The sequence below is a fragment of the Tiliqua scincoides genome, chromosome 7, assembly GCF_035046505.1.
Source record: "Tiliqua scincoides isolate rTilSci1 chromosome 7, rTilSci1.hap2, whole genome shotgun sequence".
Lineage (NCBI taxonomy): Eukaryota > Metazoa > Chordata > Lepidosauria > Squamata > Scincidae > Tiliqua > Tiliqua scincoides.
In genome coordinates this window covers 75,024,260-75,044,048 of record NC_089827.1, presented here as the reverse complement: position 1 = coordinate 75,044,048, position 19,789 = coordinate 75,024,260, and the positions used below count along the sequence as shown (strand labels likewise).

The 19,789-nt window shown below is 44.7% G+C and overlaps 2 protein-coding genes across 3 annotated transcripts in view; one reads left to right on the top strand and one right to left on the bottom strand.

The window, feature by feature from the left end:
- The window catches only part of LGR5 (leucine rich repeat containing G protein-coupled receptor 5), an 83,105-nt gene extending 79,663 nt beyond the window's left edge, over positions 1 to 3,442 (top strand). Inside the window, exons 17-18 of the mRNA XM_066634508.1 lie at positions 381 to 464; positions 2,352 to 3,442. Of these exons, the coding sequence (XP_066490605.1) occupies positions 381 to 464; positions 2,352 to 3,442 (1,175 nt within the window). The remainder of the gene's footprint in view (positions 1 to 380; positions 465 to 2,351) is intronic.
- Positions 3,443 to 18,631: 15,189 nt separating this feature from the next.
- Positions 18,632 to 19,789, bottom strand: part of ZFC3H1 (zinc finger C3H1-type containing) — a 35,179-nt gene continuing 34,021 nt past the window's right edge. Inside the window, exons 34-35 of one of the 2 annotated variants that reach the window (XM_066633859.1) lie at positions 19,689 to 19,751; positions 18,632 to 19,559 (exon numbers count right to left, since the gene is read on the bottom strand). In XM_066633859.1, the coding sequence (XP_066489956.1) occupies positions 19,422 to 19,559; positions 19,689 to 19,751 (201 nt within the window). In that variant the 3' untranslated portion in view covers positions 18,632 to 19,421. The remainder of the gene's footprint in view (positions 19,560 to 19,688; positions 19,752 to 19,789) is intronic. The other variant, XM_066633860.1, reaches the window with a different exon arrangement.

The window sequence follows — 19,789 nt, the reverse complement described above, 5'->3', positions numbered from 1 at the left end:
CTTTGAAGAATCTTGTGGGAACTGTAACTTGGGCCAAACTCCCAAGTGATAAAGAGAAGGGTGGAGCCAGCCTGCACATGATTTCTGAGTTATAATTAACTGATGTTCAAATTAAAAGCAGCTCACACAGTTTGTTAAATATGGCCCAGGCTGATGCACTTTCTTCTTTATTTAAATACTTAAATCTCTTTTATTTGGATCTCAGTATTGATACTTATCCAAAGAATATGAAATGTTAATAACGAGTAGATCTAAATTTTGCAATTTAAAATTTTTTTCCCCAATAAGAAAGGGTGGGATCAGTATATAAAATTAACATAACCTTCCCCCCATAGCTAAACATAAGATTTTTTTTTGGTATTTATTATTCCTTCCTGCAGAAGACCGTGACTTTGAAGATTTTCTTCTTGACTTTGATGAAGATTTGAAAGCTCATCATTCAGTCCAGTGCTCTCCCTCTCCAGGTAAAGTTCTCCTAAGCTGGTTGGAACACTGGTGGTTCAAATCTCAGCTGAAAAGCCCTTCAGACACTCTATTATGAAATGTCATATTCTCTGTTAACCTATAGAAAAAGAGGAGCTGTGAAAAGAGCCATTGCTGCCCTGTCAACTGACCAGCTGCACCTGCTGAAATTCTCTCTCCTACACAATAGTTAAAGGTCCAGGATCCCTAAAGTTCAAAGTCTGCCCGCCTCTGCCGTAGATTACAAATTCCGCCAACCACATTTACCTCAACCTGTTCTGCACTCAACTTCAGCCACCTGCCCACATCTAGTTCCCACCCACAGTCAAATAAGCATTTACAATTCATGCCCTGAGTCATTTGGAAGGAAAGGTGGAGTTGGTTGTCACCAGCACACTGTGCAAGAGTTGGGGATGAGGCACCATCGTCACCTTCAACACCCTTTCCCAACAAAGTGGAAGCTGCCAGTGAGTCACTAACTGGGTGGATGAGAACCAGCAATGTGCCGGTATTAACTGTAGGAACCCAACTACGAATCTAGCTTATATAAGAGTATAAATTTTTACACTACCGTTCCCCCACTCCTCTGGGTGCCCAAGGCAGTTTACATTAAAGCCACACAGCAATAAGACAGCAAAAAGCATGAAAGCAGTTTCCATTAAAAGCTTGGAGAAACTTGTCCTGCTTTCCCCCATACCCCCATTTTGCCAATTCTTTTATGAAATCTTATGCCTGCTATAGACTAATTAGCCTCCCTTCTTCACTCAAAATAGACCTAGTTCTACACTGCAGCACTGCTGGACCGCACCACCAGGTTGGCTTATCTGTTCAACCGGTGGAGGTCCTCCTTCCTCCCACCAGCAGCAGTATCTCAGTTCCCAGCAGCTCTTGGGCATGGCAGCCACACACTAGTCTCCATTTGGTTCATCCAGCCTCTTTTTTCCAAGCTCCTTTCTTCTACACCAGGGGTGTGCAAAGTTTTTGGCAAGAGGGCCACATCATCTCTGACGCTGCTGGGGGAAGAAAGAATTAATTTACATTTAAAATTTGAATAAATTTACATACGTTTACATAAATGCGTATATTAAAGATGAACTTATATGAATGAATGAAGGTCTTGTAATAGCTCGAGGCTTATAAAAGGCCTTGCACAAAGCAAGGCTGGCCTTTCCTTTGCTGCCGCTACTGCATCACAGTCGTGAAACAGCAAGCAGTGGAGGAAGCCCTCATCCCACAGCTCACGTGAGAGGTCAAACAGTTGCCTTCACGCTGAGAGCAGTTGTGTCGGGCCAGTGTGGGCTCCAACAAATCTCTGGAGGGTCAGAGGCTCATTGGAGACTGGGCCGCATTGAGAGGCCTCGAGGGCCGCAAGTGGCCCCAGGGCTGGGGTTTGGGCACCCCTGTTCTACACCGACACACTCTCCCTTCTCCAGGTGCTACTTTTATCCTTGAGGGCCTTGTTGCTTCTAAGTGGCTGCAGCTGTGCAGCACACTCCCTGCGGCCTAAGGCCCTGGTATTAACCCCATGCTTTTCAGGCCTATCAGAGCAAAGAGCCACTGTTGACACCGCACTCTGTCTCCTTGAGGGATCTTGTACATTTCCACTATACCCCCCCCCCAAAAAAAATCTTACATAGGGCAGTTAAAATAGAATAAGACGGGTAGAATAACAGATGCAGCAGGTATTTAGCAGCAGACCTGTGGGACACACTGAGAGATGTTGTGAATCCTGGTGAATACCTGCTTTTGAAGACCAGAATTCCAGCAAAGGAAGGTTTAGAGCAATTTCCTCATTGGGGGAGCCAAGAAAGAAATGCAAACAGAGGACAGTTGAAGAAGCTGTAAAGAAGCTTTCATCTAACTCTTCTTTTCCCATCTTGTCATTGCAGGGCCCTTCAAGCCATGTGACTACCTGTTTGGCAGTTGGCTAATCAGAATTGGAGTTTGGACCATTGTGGCTTTGGCCTTTATTTTCAACAGTTTAGTGGTTGCAACCATCTTCAGGGCCCCGCTATTCCTCTCCTCAATCAAGTTGTTAATTGGACTAATAGCGATTGTGAACCTGCTGATGGGTGTGTCCAGCAGTGTGCTTGCCAGTGCGGATGCATTTACCTTTGGGGTCTTTGCTCGGTATGGGGCTTGGTGGGAAAGTGGAGTCGGCTGCCCCATCGTTGGCCTTCTCTCCGTCTTTGCTTCAGAGGCTTCCATTTTCTTGCTCACCTTAGCGGCTCTTGAGCGCAGGTTCTCTGTGAATCACACCGCAAAGGGCAAGACCAAGCCCATCCATGCTAGTGTGAGGATAGCTGTCTCCTTTTGCTTCACGTTGGCTCTAATCATTGCGATGGTCCCGCTGCTCAGTGGGACTGGGTATGGGGTCTCTCCCCTCTGCATACCATTGCCCGTTGGCAAGCCCGCTGCAGTGGGTTACATGGTAGCCCTCGTCTTGTTGAACTCCCTTTGTTTTCTGGTAATGACGACAGCCTATACAAAGCTCTACTGTCGTTTGGATAAGAGAGAACTGGACAACGTTTGGGACTGCTCTATGGTGAAGCACATAGCTTTGTTGCTTTTTACGAACTGCCTTCTCTATTGTCCTGTGGCCATCTTATCATTTTCCTCCTTATTAAATCTGACTTTTATTAGCCCAGAAGTAATTAAACCAATACTCCTTGTGATTGTCCCCCTACCTGCATGTCTCAACCCACTTCTGTACATACTTTTCAATCCCCATTTCAAAGAAGACCTGGGAAATCTTCAAAAGCAGACCTCTGCGTGGAAAGCATCCAAGCATGCCAGTCTGGCCTCTGTCAATTCAGAGGAGGCGGAAAAGCAGTCTTGTGATTCGACACAGGCTTTAGTCACCTTTTCGAGCACCAGAATATCCTATGATATTCCTGCCAACAAGTCACTAGTGCCCCCATCCTGTCGAATGACTGAAAGCTGTAACCTTTCATCCGTAACGTTTGTTCCATGTCATTAGCTTCATCTCAAAGATACCTTTGTTTACAAAGGTATTCATTCCAAATTAACAGCCCAATTCCACCTAAATCCCTGCACTGCAATGCAGCGACACCAGCACTGCTTCTGCTGCATCCTACAGGGGAGTTTTGGCCGCCGGAGGTCTTGTCCCCTTGCTCTGGGTTAAGCCTCAGCATCCGCTATGGGGCAACTCAGACCCGCACCAGCAATATCAGTGGTACAAGGTCCACATTGCTCCATGCAGGCATATTAGGCCTGGGAAGTGGGTTTGAATTGGGTGTGTGCTGCCATTGCTGAATCTGCTCCCCTCCCAGGCCTGATCCATCCACCACCCACCCCATCTTCTCCCTGTTCCACCCCTGTCTCATTTCACCCTCTGCATTGGGTTTACCTGCTCTGGCGGGCTTCCCGACATCGACCGGCATATGTGAGAAGGCTATGGATTTCCCACTAGCTGCTAGCTCTGCTGTAAAGTTGTTTTACGGCTGCTTTGTGGCAGCCTGTGCCAGTGGAACACACATTCTACAGGTACTAGCACTAGTTAGGATTGGGCTATACATGCCTATGTCATGCAGAAAGAAGATAATTGTCTTGCTGTTATAACGTGTCAGGTTTGTACTGAAACTCAACAAATACCAACTCGGCCAGCTTTAAAAAACAAAACAGAAACTTGAAGCAAATACCATTTAGAATTAAGAACACATCTAAAAGTCATTTGTGTCTACAGCACTGGCCCTGGTGATTGCAATCAACTGAGTTGAGTTCCAGGTAAAGAAGTAAAATATTTCACTCTGATAAGACTTCTACTAAGCTGATTTTGAAAAAGCATTTCATATATTAAGAAGAACTGCCTCATCAGGTAAATGCTGGAGGTATATAAGAAAAGTGTAGTTATCCCAGTGACACAAGATACTTGAACTGCTTCAAATACTCTTGTTTGCATATGTACAAAAGTCAGGACTAAAACTTCATCTGTAAAGCAGTTAAGTGCATCTGATTCTTGCACAACTTTGCATTGGGAGGTCTATTGACACAAACTAACATTTAGAAGAGCCACTTGGAATGGTGTAGGTGGAGAGACCTACATTCCTTTCAGTTCTATGCTGACCTGAGCATTCTTCGTAAAGAAAATGAACAAATGCAGAAACACTACTCCAAAAGGCCATCTGCGTGGTTACCATATTCCTTTATCTCTGGCTTTTGAAGCAGTGCAGTGTGCAGCTGGAGAATGATTCCTAAAACTACTTTGGATTAAGCAAAAGACCATCTGACCATGGCACATTTCTTTTTATCATGTTTCTTTAGCTTTATTTTTTCTGTGGTTCAATAGTGGAATGCTGCTTACCCATCGTGGAAATGTCCCTCACATCACTGTGCTGACTTTTATGTAAAATATTGAGAAGTAAAAGAATCAGTCTGAAGACTGGCTCAAGGAAGATTCTTTTATTAAAAAAAGATTTTTAAGATTAGATGAGCTCTAAAATAAGAGGTTACTATGCATATTTTTATAAGCATGTTCAAAAACTTGGATTCAGATATTTTAACTTGGAAATATGAAAAATCATTGCAGAAGTTTGTTTCTTTAAAAATACATTTTGTAAATATAGGACTGTATTTATTATTGCAGTAAATCATATTAAGAGATGGGAATAAGCCCTGTACAGTTTCATACTGATATTTCCTATATTTCTATTTTCTGCTCAACACCGTCTGTATATAATATATGTAAATGTGTAGTGATTGTAAATAGATGATGTGCTTTCTTTTCTACTACTGGTGTTTTCAAAAATATGTAATTTTTAATAAAATCTGCAACTCTGCAGAAAGGGAATTTCAGTGGCTTCAACTCACTGAAGTTTTGTCAGTACTGCCAAACATTTTTAGAGCCTCGACATAAAAGCAGTTCTTTGCTAATCTATACATTGGAACACCAAACATGACCTTCAGATCACCACATCCACCCTTTAACTAATCCAGGTTGCAATCCTGTAAACACTTTATAGGAAGTCCCATTGAATTTAATGAGACTTACTTCTGAGTAGACATGCCTAGGATTGCACAACCAGCCTCATTCTATCTCACAGACAAAAACGATCAGCTTCACGGTCTAATTTGAGGATGTTATGGCTCATATCTCTTGGCTTTTCATTCTGCAATTTTTGTGGCTATATACATACGTTTCCCATATACCGGGTGGATGAGACTCGTCAGCCTGGGAAGGCAGCTCATTTAAGAGAAGGAAAACTGATCCCAAACCTCCACTGCCTTATGGCTACATTCAGTTATGGAAAAGGCTTCAGGAGTCAACCTCGAGGCAAAATCAGGAGCCAGAATCCCTGAGGCAGTTCATGGCTGTACACAGTCATGCTCTGGCAACTCCTGCGACGCCGCTGGAACCAACCATATTGGCCTCTGCCTTTCCATTGGACCATTCCAGCGAAGTGGAGAGGGGGGATTTGCTGCATGGGTAACAGCCTATCCTCCATACCTACTTTACCCAGGCGTCGCGCACTGGAGAGGACACTCCAACTTCACCATACGGCATCGGCAAATTCAGCCACACTAGACGTTGTTCCAGAACCACCATTCAGAGCACGATACCAGTCTTTTGAGACTGAAGGTTGCCTACTACATACATTTCCCATCAAGAACACATGGAAGGCTATAATTTCAGAATAATCCAATAATACATTACAGTTCCCAACACAAAGATTCTTCAAGAGGTAAAAATGTAGAGGTGGTGGAGAGGAATGTAATCAGAGAAAGCTTAAGCAAACATTTCCACAGGCATCAACACTTCAGTTTGTTTGTAGTAGCCTGGAACTGGGCATTTGACTTGGGGAAATATACATTGATGAATGCAGAACAAATTCTTTGCCAATAATAGCTTACAATAATTTAAATTCCTTTTGAGACACACACAGATCATCCATCATTTTAAAAGATTTAACTGGGGGAAAAAATTTCATTCTCTGAATAAAAATTGCTTAAACAGTTTTTGGTTATCTTCAAATATTCAGTCCAGGACTAGGATCCAAATCTGTCTCAGAAATGATGGATGTGGTTTTTTGCTGCATGTGGGGATGTTTGTCTTGAGGGGGAAAAAGCCAATTGGTACACATTCCTATTTAGGAATACTTTCTAACAGGGCAGCAAGTACAGAGACAGTAATCAATTTCATTGATGTTTTGAGATTAAGACTGACAACCTTGTTCCAAGTGCCTCTTTGGCACATGTCCCAACCTGTGGTCCATGATACCTGCAAAGTGGTCTGCAAGGTCTCAGAAAAGAAAGATCACCTTCAGTCACATCCAGTGTCTTGTCAGGCAAGCATTACCCCACAGACCACCAGAGAGGGCTGAAGTGCAGGCAGCTGTGCGCGGTCTGTTCTCTGACCTCTCTGGTAGTTTGTGGGGGGTTCCTCGCTTGGGAGACAACCAGAGAGGGTGGAGAACGGACTGCCCACTGCCACAGCCAGCACTTCCAGCGTCTTCCCAAGCAAGCACTCCTCCACAGATGACCAGAGAAGGTGGAGAACAGGCTGTCCACAGAGCAGGAAAATCTTCTCTATAAATAATACCTCTAATAAACCTCTAACTTCATTTGTTACTACATCCCAGAGTGTTTATTTGGGAAATTAAGGTTCAGGCACAGGCTTCTGCAAGCAATCCATGTCCACAGCTCAGGAGACCAAGTGTCTCATTCGGCCAGGAGGAGAGGTTTTCCTTTCAGAGGCCTAAAGGGGAAGGACGTTCTTTCTGAACTGCACAGAAACTTAGGATCAAAAAATATCCCTGAGAAATATAAAGGCATATTAACGTGAGACCCCATGCATGCGGACTCACCAGTAAGTCCCAGTGGTAAGTAGGACCAACTCCCTGGTAAATTCGCAAAGGAGTGTAGCCTTAGTGTAATGTAAAAAGAGATCCATACTGACCCGCAGGCAGCCCTTGGGAAAGACAATGGCCCAAGTATTAACATAGGCCCCTTGGCAAATTTCTCAGCTGGACACCTGCTGAGCTGGATGCGCCTTCTACTGTAAGATCCTTTGGAAACATTTCAAAGGCAGCTGCTGAGCTCTCCTGGTGATGATATCACTGCTCCTGCTGGAGAAGTCCCAGACCTCTGCTTCCCCCTCCCACTCAATTACAGGTGCGGGTGCAAGAAATCGCACGACTGCCTCCCCTTTAGGTCGGGATGGCAGAAATCGTTTTTGGAGAAATCGCTTGTTGATTTTTGTCTGTACACTGATGGTGATGCTCTTCCAACCGACTTTTTCCCATAATGAGATATCGCTACTGGCTCACAAGTCATGCTCCCCAGCTGGTATATATCTACATGTGCTCCCGGTGTTTTGTTTTGAAAATAAGATAAATGCTTTCTCAGGTGGCATCAGAGGGCAGGTCCTGGCAAAAGTTCAATAGCTGCAACCGTTGACCACAAAATACAAAACCAATGACATTTGGAAAACGGTTATTTTTATTCTTTAGTACGAGTAGAATGGTAGAGCAGTCATGTTTTAATGATACAGTGGCTGTATGATCCTCCCCCCCCCCCCGCAGGTGCTCTAGAAAGACAGTGTGGCATAATGGTTAGAGACTGGCCTGTGAACTGGCCTGTGAAGCTTGTTAGAGGACATTGGGTTGGTCGGTCTGTCACTCACGCTCCCTCAGCCCAGTCTGCCTCACAGGGTTGTCGTGAGGGTCAAAGAGGCAGAGGAGCCATGTACACCTCCCTGAGCAACTTGGAGGAAGGATGTATATAAATGTGGGGGGAAAAATGCCTCCACTAATTAAACTAATGTGAGACAGATTGGACACCTTTACCATATAGAGGTCTGGAGGCCAGAAGAAAGCAGACTGTGCAGTCCCGGGTGAGCTCAGTCTAGTATGCATAAAAAAGAAGGGCAGAAATCTGCCTATGGTTTGGAGCAGTGGTTCTCAAACATTTTGGTACCAGGACCCACTTTTAAAAACGACACTCTGTTGGGACCCACCTAGCTTTACAAGACTTTAAAGGAAAAAGGTGATCTAGAAAGAAGTAATAGTTTTATTTATTTGCAAGTAATATTTATTCACTCATTCATTTGCAAAAAATAAACTCAATCCATTTCTCATAATGAGGCAACCCTAATAAATGGCCCCAAGGTAGTCATGTGATCCAGCCTTCACCTTCCACTGCTACCTGTCATTGACAGTCTTGGGGGCAAAAAACACCCCCCCCCCCAAAAAAGATGCTCAAACATTTATCTCTCTGTTTTGACACAAGCTTACAAACTGCAGGAGCTCAGCTCTTTGCAAGGCAATTAGCAGCTATCTTGCAAACAGCAGGAACTGAGGGGCAGTTAGCAGCTATCTGATTATTGAATGGCCTCAGGGCTTGAGGCAATTAGTTACCTGATCTTTCCATCACCTGTGTTTTCATTGGAGGCTCTGTGGAACCCACTAGAAATCGGGTCATTTCCTCATCCACAATTTGAGAAACACTAGTGTGGAGTATTATCCAACAGGATGATTAGAAAATACATCAATGTTTCAAATTTGGAACAAAGCCCTGCCTGATGTCCTTCCATGTGCTACCCCATCCCAACCCAAACCAGATGACCAATGTCAACCAAAACCAGCTGACTTGACCTGGTCAGACCCCCTAACTGGAGTTCTCCTGTGTTCAAACCGCTTTCGTTCAGTGAGAGACGATTGAAGCCACAGGAAGAACCAAGCCACATGGACATCTCATACTAGAAGTATGTCCTACAAAGCCCACAGTGGAGAATTAATGTCGTGCACAGCCACTCTCAAGCTCAGGCTCCTCACAGTTGAGAAATTAAAACTCCATATTTGTTTTTCCTCCCCTTGGGACATGCCGAGAATTCCTGATAATGCCAGTTATTACAGTAATTAGGAAATAAGTATGAAGCGTTAGACTGGCCAGTAAATTCCCTGGCAGCCTCCTGCTTCCAGGTTTTCTGTCCCAAATACCTCTGTCATGAGAAAGACATTTCAAAACATTTGACTTTTATGCCTATGCGCCATGTGCCAGCCAAGAGTGACCACCACAGCCCAGCAAAAGCATATTGGAGGATGCTTGCTAAACTTTAAATCTTCTCCAACCCCCGCTCCAATTAATACATTCTTTTGACTTAGCATTATGCTTTCCAAAACGCAGGCTGCAGACCACTTGATAATTGAAAGAGAGTGTGATCTTCATTTAAAAAAAAAAAAAAAGTGTGCGCAGGGAACTTGGGAAAATGTCCCTTGGGATTCAGGGAAGTGTGACATGACTAGAAACAGAGAGTGCCTGACAGATGATAGAACTCATGCGTGGCTTGTAGATTGTTCTTACTCAATATTTCTTGGCATTATCATGGACATAAATTTAAACTCCAGTTCTAACCTAAAAGAGGTGTGTGGGGGTGAAGTCCATGGCTAGCTGGGTTGTCTAGAAGACCCAGGACCCAACTGGAAACTGGCTCAGCACTGGCACTGGGTGCCAAAAGCATGCTGAAAAGCATGTTTGCAGCACCCACACGGTAGGGAGCGCTGGAGCTGGGCCTGCACCAGCTATGCGCTGGGCCCAGCACTGGCAGAAGGAGGACACGCTGCTGCCAGGGTAAGTGTGACTACCAGGTGGTAGTGCTACTTCTGGGGGGCACGGGGAGGGCAGGGTTGGGGGAGGAACCAGGGTGGGGGAGAGCTCTGCTATATCCTGAACTCTGTGTCAGGCCAAAAGGCCCGACACAGAGTGTCCCAAGTCTCTCAAGTCTCAAGCCAGCAAAATAGCAGCTCCAGCAAACACGAGGAAGCTCAGGACTGTGCTGTTACTCAGATATGCACGACTCCCATCATGTATTAAAAGTAGACTTACTTATCATGGTGTGTCTTTTCAGTGGTGTTGCTAGATGTGTGCAGGGGGTGCAGACTGCACTGGGTGATTCACTCGTGAGGGGGGTGACACCACTACTGCCAATATTGTGAAAAACATGGTAGATTTGAACAATACCATCATGTTGTATATCAATCAACGTGTGATTTAATGCAGAATGCGATAAACAAACAGCAATGAAATATCTGTATTCTATCAAAAGTTAGAGCCAAAAAACCAGAAAAGGAAAACACAACTGACTTATGTAACAAAAAGTAGATTTTATTAACTAAAAACTGCCTAACGAGACTGAGGGTGCAATCCTAACCCCTTCTGTCAGTACTTTCCAGCACTGACATAAGGGCAATGCAGCTCTGAGGTAAGGGAGCAAACATTCCCTTACTTTGAGGAGGCCTCCATGAGTGACACCCAACTGCAGGATGCAGCACATGTCCCATTGGCACCGCTATGCCAGTGCTGGATAGCACTGACATAAGGGGTTAGGATTGCGCCCTGATTGTCCCAAAAACTAATGAGGTGTTATTATGTCACACCTATACATAGTAAGCTATGGGCATGTCTTCAAATGGTCAACGAGTCGCAGCTGCAAGTATCAGAGACGCTCTTAGTTCAATATGGTGCCAACTCCCATTACAAGCAGCAAATCTCCAACCTTGAAAATGCAGTGGTTGGAAGTGACATCCCAAATAAACTTTTTCCAAAACAGGACCTCGAAGAAGAGTTAGCCCTGCATGTGGACATTTCCCTGAATCACAAGAGTCTAAAGGTGGACACACCAATGTTGCATTTCAGTCTCTGGCCTCTCCAAATGATCTCAGAGTTCATTTTAGCCTCACAGCCATGACAAGCTTGCTGGGTGGATAGACAACTGCTTGCCCAAGATTAGGCACTGAACTCCACTGCAGAACAGGGCCTTGATTCTTAGTAAACTCCAACAGTTCATATGTAAGCCAAGACATTTTGTCCCCATGTGCATCGCTTGGGAACTGACTTGCACTGCGCGTTTACTAGACATTACGGAGAACAGGCACATGAAATGAACACAGAAACAAGTTTTCTGAGCCCATTCCATCCACTGAGCATTAAACCATGATGAGTGGCATCTTGACCTGCACTTCCACCATCAGAAGCTCCTTCCACAAACGGAAGTGTCCTTCATGATGGTAGTACTAGGTGGGCTACCACCCATTCTATATAAACCCAACAGGTGCAGTCCTGTAATCCTGTAGTATAGACCAGTATCGAGTGCTTGAAAGTTGGCTGGTGAAAAAAGTTGACCTTCCAACCATAAACCACTCCAGCTGCAACTCAAGTATGGCAATTCTTTCCACCGCCAATTTCAAGCTGTAATCTTTGAAAATGCAGATAACCTTTGGAAGATTTAACAGAATTTGATGGAGAAATCAAGGAAGTTCACCAGCCGTTGGAGTTCTGTATGTACAACTTTCCCTTTGATCTTAATTGATCTGATAAACCCAGATAAAAAGCTACTTACTGAATGGCAGGCTTCAGGAGGATGTTCCTGGTAAAGTATATAAACAATGTGAATTTTATGTGTCTGGGTTTTATAGTCCTCATGCAAGTTCTACATGAATGAACTTGTTGTTTATATCTTGAAATGGGGCCAGGGGATATTCCCTCTTCTTCAGCAAGGTGATTTACATATAGTACAATATAAAAGACCATTAAATGTCTGCCCAGCGTTGCCTATTCACAACAGGGATCAAATATGTACACGTGTGAGCTGGGCAAAAATGGGTTAACACAGCTTCTTTTTACCCATCATTTCAAGTCTCCAAAATTTTGCTCAGATCTCAGTGATGCAATGATCCTCAACCAGAAAGGAGTGAGAAAGGACTATCAGACAACTATTCCACTGTTGTTCAAGTGCTGGAATTATGGAAAACGCTTCAGGAGAAATGTGATTTCTGTGCATCATATATCAAAAGAACTAAAAAGATTCATTTTAAAAATTCCACCAGGCATAAAGAAGCAGAGGATTTCTATTCATTTTAGCAGTCCCAAAGCAGGGGAAAAAGGCGGAAGTGGCAATACTACCTTCCTTCCATTCCCTGGAGGAATGGGACCAGCAAACTACAATGTGACCAGCATTGGCCACCCCATTGGGAAAAGCAGGGGTGCCCAAACCCTGGCCCAGGGGCAGCTAGCAGCCTTCGGGGGCTCCCAATCCGGCCCATAGGGAGCCCCCAGTCTCCAATGAGCCTCTGGCCCTCCAGAGATTTGCTCGAGCTTGTGCTGGCCCGATGCAACTGTTCTCAACTGTCCTCTCAAGAAGACAACTGTTCGACCTCTCACCTGAGCTGTGGGACAAGGGCTCTCTCCACTTCTTGCTGTTTCGCAGCAGTGGCAATGAAGGAAAGGCTGACCTTGCTTTATGCAAGGCCTTTTAGAGGCCCTGAGCTGCTACAAGACCTTCATTCATTAATATACCGTAGAAACTCGCCTATAGTACGTGAAATTTTTGCCAAGTAATCATGCTCCAATTCTCACTTCGCCTTATCTCTGGGTCAATCAGAGGGCAGAGCCTTTCAACACTGAACAGTTTCGTTTCTCAAGCGGAAGACAGGCACCAAGTTTCTCAAGCAGCAGGCAGGCACAGCTCCTTAAAAGCAATTTGTTAACCGTTTATTCTCCTTCCTTCTGCTGCAGCCTGGCTCTGCTTGGCAAATAATTGCAAAGCAGGTCTGTTTTTTGAAACACCAGGATGGGAATCCTCCTTTCCATCTGAAGCAGGGTACAATTCAATGCACCCTTACTTAAGAATAACACCCATGGAAAGCAGTGGGTCTACTTCTGAGTAAAGAGGGTTGCAAATATATGCAGCTGCATCTCTCTGCTGTGAATTGAATTGCACACTCCCAGTTATGTGTTATGGGTTGCATGTTGTACGTAGAGCTTCTGGCTTAACGTACCAGACACCTTAAAGGTGGATTTGATTCCTGGTTCTCCTGCAGTGGTCTCCAACCTTTTTCACTTGCATATCCCTTGGCAGCCCATTTCCATAAATTACTGTTGGCAACCTTCAGTCACGAGAGACTCTGGTATCACGCTCTGAATGGTGGTTCTGGAACAGCATCTAGTGTGGCTGAAAAGGCCGATTCGGGAGTGACAATCCCTTCCACACTGGGAGCAAGTGCAGTCTGTCCCTGGTCTGTCTCCCTGGCTATGGGCCTTACTGACTGAGGACTGCCCAGCTTAAGGCGGGCGGTAGCTGCCCAATGAGATGCAATGATCTCTCCCACCGTCGCAAGCTGCCCCTAGCGTCACGTTCTACGCCAATTGAGTGAAGACCTATAACCGGTAAACTGCTGCATCCTGTGTTGTGCTGACGCCGTATGGCAAAGTTGGAGTGTCCTCTCCAGTGCGCGAAGCCTGGGTGAAGAAGGTGTGGAGAATAGGCTGTTACCCATGCAGCAAATCCCCCTTCTCCACGTCGCTGGAATGGTTCAATGGAAAGGCAGAAGCCAATACGGTTGGTTCCAGCGGCGTCGCAGGAGTTGCCAGAGCGTGACTGTGTACAGCCACAAACTGCCTTAGGGACTCCAGCTCCGGATTTTGCCTCGAGGTTGACTCCTGAAACCTTTTCCATAACTGGATGTAGCCACAAGGCAGTGGAGGTTTGAGGTCAGAGTTTCCTTCTCTTAGATGAGCTGCCTTCCCAGGCTGACGTGTCCCATCTACCCGGTTCCCTTTATATTAGCAAAATGTTTGTAATTAATAATACAAGCCCTCATCTCCTCTATATGAAAGCCCAGACTTCATGTATTTATCACAGTGTTTTCTCTTTTCATCTGTTTCAGCCTTTGCACTGTTTTGCACCAGAAGTGTGCTGAGAAATTCTGGGTGATTGATCACTTTCCATATTATGTTTCAGTTTTTTTACTGTGCTGTTTTTCAATCACTGATTCATAGATGTATTGATGCCCCAAAACTAGCTATTGGTGGGGCTTTCACAGCCAGCTAGCTACCTCCCTTCCTGCCTTGCTGGCCCTTGCAAGGCATTCCTGTCCTGCAAGGCATTCTGGAGCAGGACCTGCCTTTTTTCCATTCTTTTTCAAGTACCCCTGCAGGTCCTGTTGAGTGTCCCTGGGAGTACATGAATACCAGGTTGGGAACCACTGTTTTACTGGTATGTTGTTTACAGTGCACTTACTCTGATAGTGCTTACAAAAAGGTGAAGAAGACCAGAATTTAAAAAGAATAAAAATTTATCTTATGATCTTTTACTTTGTTTTTAATAAATTAGAGACTATAGTTCTTAGGTAACAATTAGTGGTGGGTTATTTTTCAGGATCTGGCCTCGAGTAAAATCAGACAAAACTATAGTCAGACAGCCCCCTAAGTTTAACCCCTGACTTATGAGGGTCATAGAAAATTCCATGATTGTTGGCTCAAAACCTGCCCTTGACTTATCTGTGGGGTCCACTTATAGGCGAGTGTCTGCAGTGAGTTAATCTCTGGCAAATTCATTTATGTAAATTTATTCAAATGTTAAATGTAAATTAATTCTCTTTTTCCCCGGCCCCTGACATAGTGTCAGAGAGATGATGTGGCCCTCCTGCCAAAATGTTTGGACACCCCTGGGCAAAAGGAAACCACTTTGGGCACACATGCTGAGAAGCAGAGATACATCTCCATTTTGTTCTGTAAGTGCAGGACCACCAACATAATACAAAGGCCCTGCAGCAAAAGTGAGTCATGCACTTGCCCCAGGGGTACCCATCAACACTACAAGCTGTGACCATACCTGCTCAAGAACACAACTGAATGTCCCTACAATATACCCCACACAAGCTCAGCAAAGATGTTTCAGCACTGGTCATCATGGCACACTGGGGGGGGGAAGGATTGGTATTTTAAAGGGCAAACAGTGAGACTCTATTACAACCAATAGATTGAGGATTGCTTACTATTGTTTGTTAAGGAGGGAGAATCAAAATAAAGGTGGTGCAAGATATGAAATAATAACAAGATGCAAAATAAAAGAGACAAGACAGATAAAAGGTTGATGAATCCTCTATGTTTTCCCCTGCCTTGGGGGGGGGGGGCAGGCTATTTGTATTTTGGACAGTTTTTAATATCCCAGCAGCTTCTGTGCTGTTCAGCTGCTGGGACATGCCTCTGTTTGGCAAACAGCCTTGGAAGTGCTAGATGTACGTACATTCAGCTCATCTTCCCTTCTATGTTGGCCAGCTGAGTTTGGAATGTGCCTGTCAATTGGGTAGCAGCCTTGTCTGTTTTGATCCAAGAGGTGGGAGGGAGCAACCAGGTAGTTTCTATTCCTTCAATCAGGTAATGTGAGGATGTCATCCCAGACAAGTTATACAACTTTCAAGCCATTGGGGGTGTGTGTGTGTGTGTCATTCTCTACCAGTTACCAAAGTGGCCCATTTGCTGGGAGCCCAGAGAGGAGCAGCCATCTGCCATAGGACTGGAGATTCCTTGCAATGTACGTCACTTAGAGTAGAGGTTGTCTAACCAGGATCGGAAGGTTTATCCCCCCCACCTTTGCATGTTTGCCTTCATTCCAGCTGGCTTATAAATTTCTCCCATGCAACATGTGCAAGGGATTAATATCTCAGCTCCATCTGCAGGGCATTGATGGTTCTTGCATCCTTTTGGTGACAACCTTTCCTTTAGGTCCTTGACAAGCATTTCCCATCATCCTGCTGTACTTTTATTACCTGCCTTTCTTCTCCTATTCTGTTTAATCCATTTTATTTTTTTGTATTTTGGACAGAATATTTGTTTGGAGCCTTTGGTATGCCTGTCCGCGTACATGGGCAATCCAGTAAATCAATTTCCCAAACTGTGGGTTGTGACCTGGGCCCTACCACTCCCCCTTTCTTTGGTTTGAATCCAAACTGAGACATTTCAGAAGCCAAGTTACTCATCTGGATTGGGCCAGGCCAATAACTCCCTCTACAGACCCGTGGGCATCAGAATGGGCTACAGAAGCCTTAAAAAGCCACTTCTGGTTTGCTTCCAAAGAACGGAGGCCCATATAACCCATTCTGAGGCCCATAGAACGCAGTAGAGGGGGTTGCTGGCCCAATGCGACCCCTCCCCACCCTCCCAGCAATTCATTCCCACATTGTGACCCACCACAGAGGACAAGATGGGTTGTAGCACCAAAAAGACCGGGAACCACTGCGATAGTCATATCTCTTCACCCTACAGCTGCTACTGTAGGTTTGATTTCTACTAAGCACCCCTGGGACTCAGTGCTCTCCTGAGAAGGGGAGCCTGGTCTTTTACTTTCTATCCCCCCTTCAGTGGTTTTTCTCTCTCTGCACTCTGGTTTCAATAGCCTGGGATGGTGGCAGCAAATACAGAACTGCCAGTTGAGTATAGGGGAAGTACGAGAAAGCAGTACGGGAAGTCGTAGAAAGCAGGAAGGGGTGTGTGTGCGCTAGCCACTGGGTGCTGGTTCCTCCTGCCTCCTCTTGAAAGTTCCTTTCCAGGACAAGAAGTAAATAAATGACACACCAATCCTTCTTAGAACTAGCTTTATATGGGAATGGGGGTGCTTGGATACTTAGGACCCAATTTTTCCCCAACTTTCCAGCACCAATGCAGCTGCAATGCAGCCCCCAGATAAGGGAACAAATTTTCCATGATCTTGGAATGCAGCACACACCCCATTGGCACAGCTGCATTGGTGCTGGAAAGTTGGATAGAATTGGGCCTGCAGAGTAATGGCAGAAAGGCAGAGGAAAGCATGTGCTTGATTTTATGGAGGAGGCATAAGGCAGAGACAGAGATCACACTGTCTTGAACAGAACTGTAAATATTAAATATATTTCATATACAACTATTGACAGCAACCCTGGTCCTACAAGCCAGGGCAGGTTATTGAGTCACTCGGCACTCAGACAGGGAGCACTGATCCCCAGTCTCCTAGCCCTGGGCAGGCAGGCAGGCGCCTAAACTCTTACTCAAGGCTGTTCTGCACCTACAGGTGCAACCATGAAAACTTTATGATTGGAGGCTACACTCCCTTTAACGGAAAAAAGGCAAATAAATCTCAGCATTCTGTGCCAACGATTTCATAAGGTTTCATTTCCACTGCAGCAAGTCTCTATTGTAGCAAGGACTGGTAAGACTGCAGAGAACCAGGTACTGAAAGCAAACATGCAACAGAACGTAAAGACCAAACTGAATTGTGTTCCTACAAGAAAGCTAAGCTCTGTTCAAGTTTTGCAAAGTACGTATCTTTAGTCCTTTGGGGTGTACGTGTTACAGGTATTTCTAGGGGAAAAAACCCATCAATATTTCTCCTCTTGATTTTTAGCTTTATAACACACTAAGCATGGATTCTTTACAAGTGAGAAAACAGAGGAGACATTTTTGTTCATAGCCATTTGGAGGAAACCACTATCTGCATGCTTTCTGCTTGCACATACCACGCAGGTCTTCTGGTATCCACGGGCTTTTCGTCTCTGTGTGCTGCTCCCCTCGGAAGGATTTTCTACCACAAGACTCAATGTTTGACTTCTAAGAAAGTGACTTACTAGTCTCAGACTTTGCCTCTATATGGGAACAGTAATGATGACTTAAGAATCAGGGGTGGCATGAAGGCTAACAAAGATCACCACTTGGCAGAAGGCAGGCTTGCTCCTCTCTGCTTGAAATTTGATGGGGAGAAAGGGAGGAGGAGAAATGAGAGCCAAGGCTGGAAGAAAAAGGAACGTAATGCAAAACTTGCAACTGGTGGCAGCACTGGTGTAGCTATAGGGGTTGCAAAGCATTAAATTTTGCAGGGAGCCTCACAGCAGCATACAAGCAGCCCCACCTCCTCTGAGCCATTCCAGGCAGGGGGAGCAAAACAGAGGCATTTACCTGGCTCCAAAGGGGGGGGGAGCTACTTGCACACCACAGAGAGGCTACCTGCAAAACTTAGTGCTTTGCACCCCCTCTAGCTATGCCACTGGGTAGAAGGAAGCATTAATTCAGAGTATTTTCTCCCAAAGCCCCGCCTCAATCACAGCTTGGGCCAAACCCTGCTTTGGTCTGTCTCTCCAGTGTGTGACTCCTGGCTTGCCTCTTGCGTTCTGTTCCAATAACAGCCTTTGTGCATTTTTGGAGTGATATTCCTACCAAGGCAAAAAAGCTGGGCAGGTGTCCAGTAATCAAAAGGTTGTTACGTGCATTTGTGTCATTTGAAAAGTTGTAAGCTGTTTTTATTTAAGTGGGATAAGTGTGCTGCAAAGGACAGGTATAGAAGTTGAAAAGACAGACAGACAACAGCAGGTTTTTTTAAAACTTATATTCAAAATATCTGTGTATAAACAATGGCAATACTACAGAGTAGTATCTTAATACAAATCAATTCAATATTATTAACTGTTAAACTTTTATTATAAATTAATTTCTTTACAAAAAATTGCACATCATAAATTGACCACCCTCCGGTTCTGATGCACTGGCATTTGTCATAGTATCTTTAATCTTCAAGTTTAAAGAAGTCTCTGCCACAAGTCCAGAATGCAGAAAGGGCAGGGGACAACCCTCAGACCAGCCGTCAAGTGCAAAGAGCAAACCTGCGGCCCTGGCAGTTCCCTTCCTTAAGAGTGGCTGCTTTTGTTTTAAATCCTGCAAGGAAAACAAATCTTACCCACCCCCAATTTTTTTTTTTTTTTTAAAAAGGGCGGAAAAAGTGAACTGCTTGTCATTCATGTAAAACACGGCCTATGTAATTAGCCCCAAATATAGATCTCTCAGGCATCAGTGCGAGTGTCAAGTGAAATCAGGAACTGCACAAAAGAAAGTAAATGAAAATTGGAAAGTAATAAAAATCAACACATTTATAGTCTGTCATTGGGATGAACTATACTTACGTACATGATGTTATGAGAGTCTGGCAGGGCCCAGAAGTAGGCCATACAGGGAGTTCGTTTATCCAAGGAGGCGGCCATGTTAATTGTTTCCAGATTCATGGAAAGCATACCAGAGAGACTCGATATGCTCAGCACTGCTCATCTGCTTTATGCAGGCCTAAAGCCAGAGATCAGCCTGGAGAATCATTCAAATGATTTTGGCATTTAATAGGACTTAGCACTGACTGCACCCAGTGTTCAGCGATTCGTGCTCTCTGTTCTGTAAGTGTTTAAATTTAAAAGCTCATCTAGGCTGACTCCAACCTCTTGGCACTTGGAAACTAGTTTTCTCAGGTTATCAGTTTTACCTCCTCCTGATGCTTCAAACAGGAGCTGCTGTAAGAGATGGGGAAGCAGACATAAGATTTAGCCAGAGCTTGAATATCACCACATCAATGGACATGGGATATGCAGAAAAAAATTGAAATGAAAACCTTAAACTGAAACATAAGGAGAAAACATTACATCTTTCCACAGGGTTGCACAAAGAGGTAACTTCTGAAAGGCTCTCTGATATAAGTGATGGACCTGTAAAGAGAGATAAGATCCAATTTAATGTTACCTCA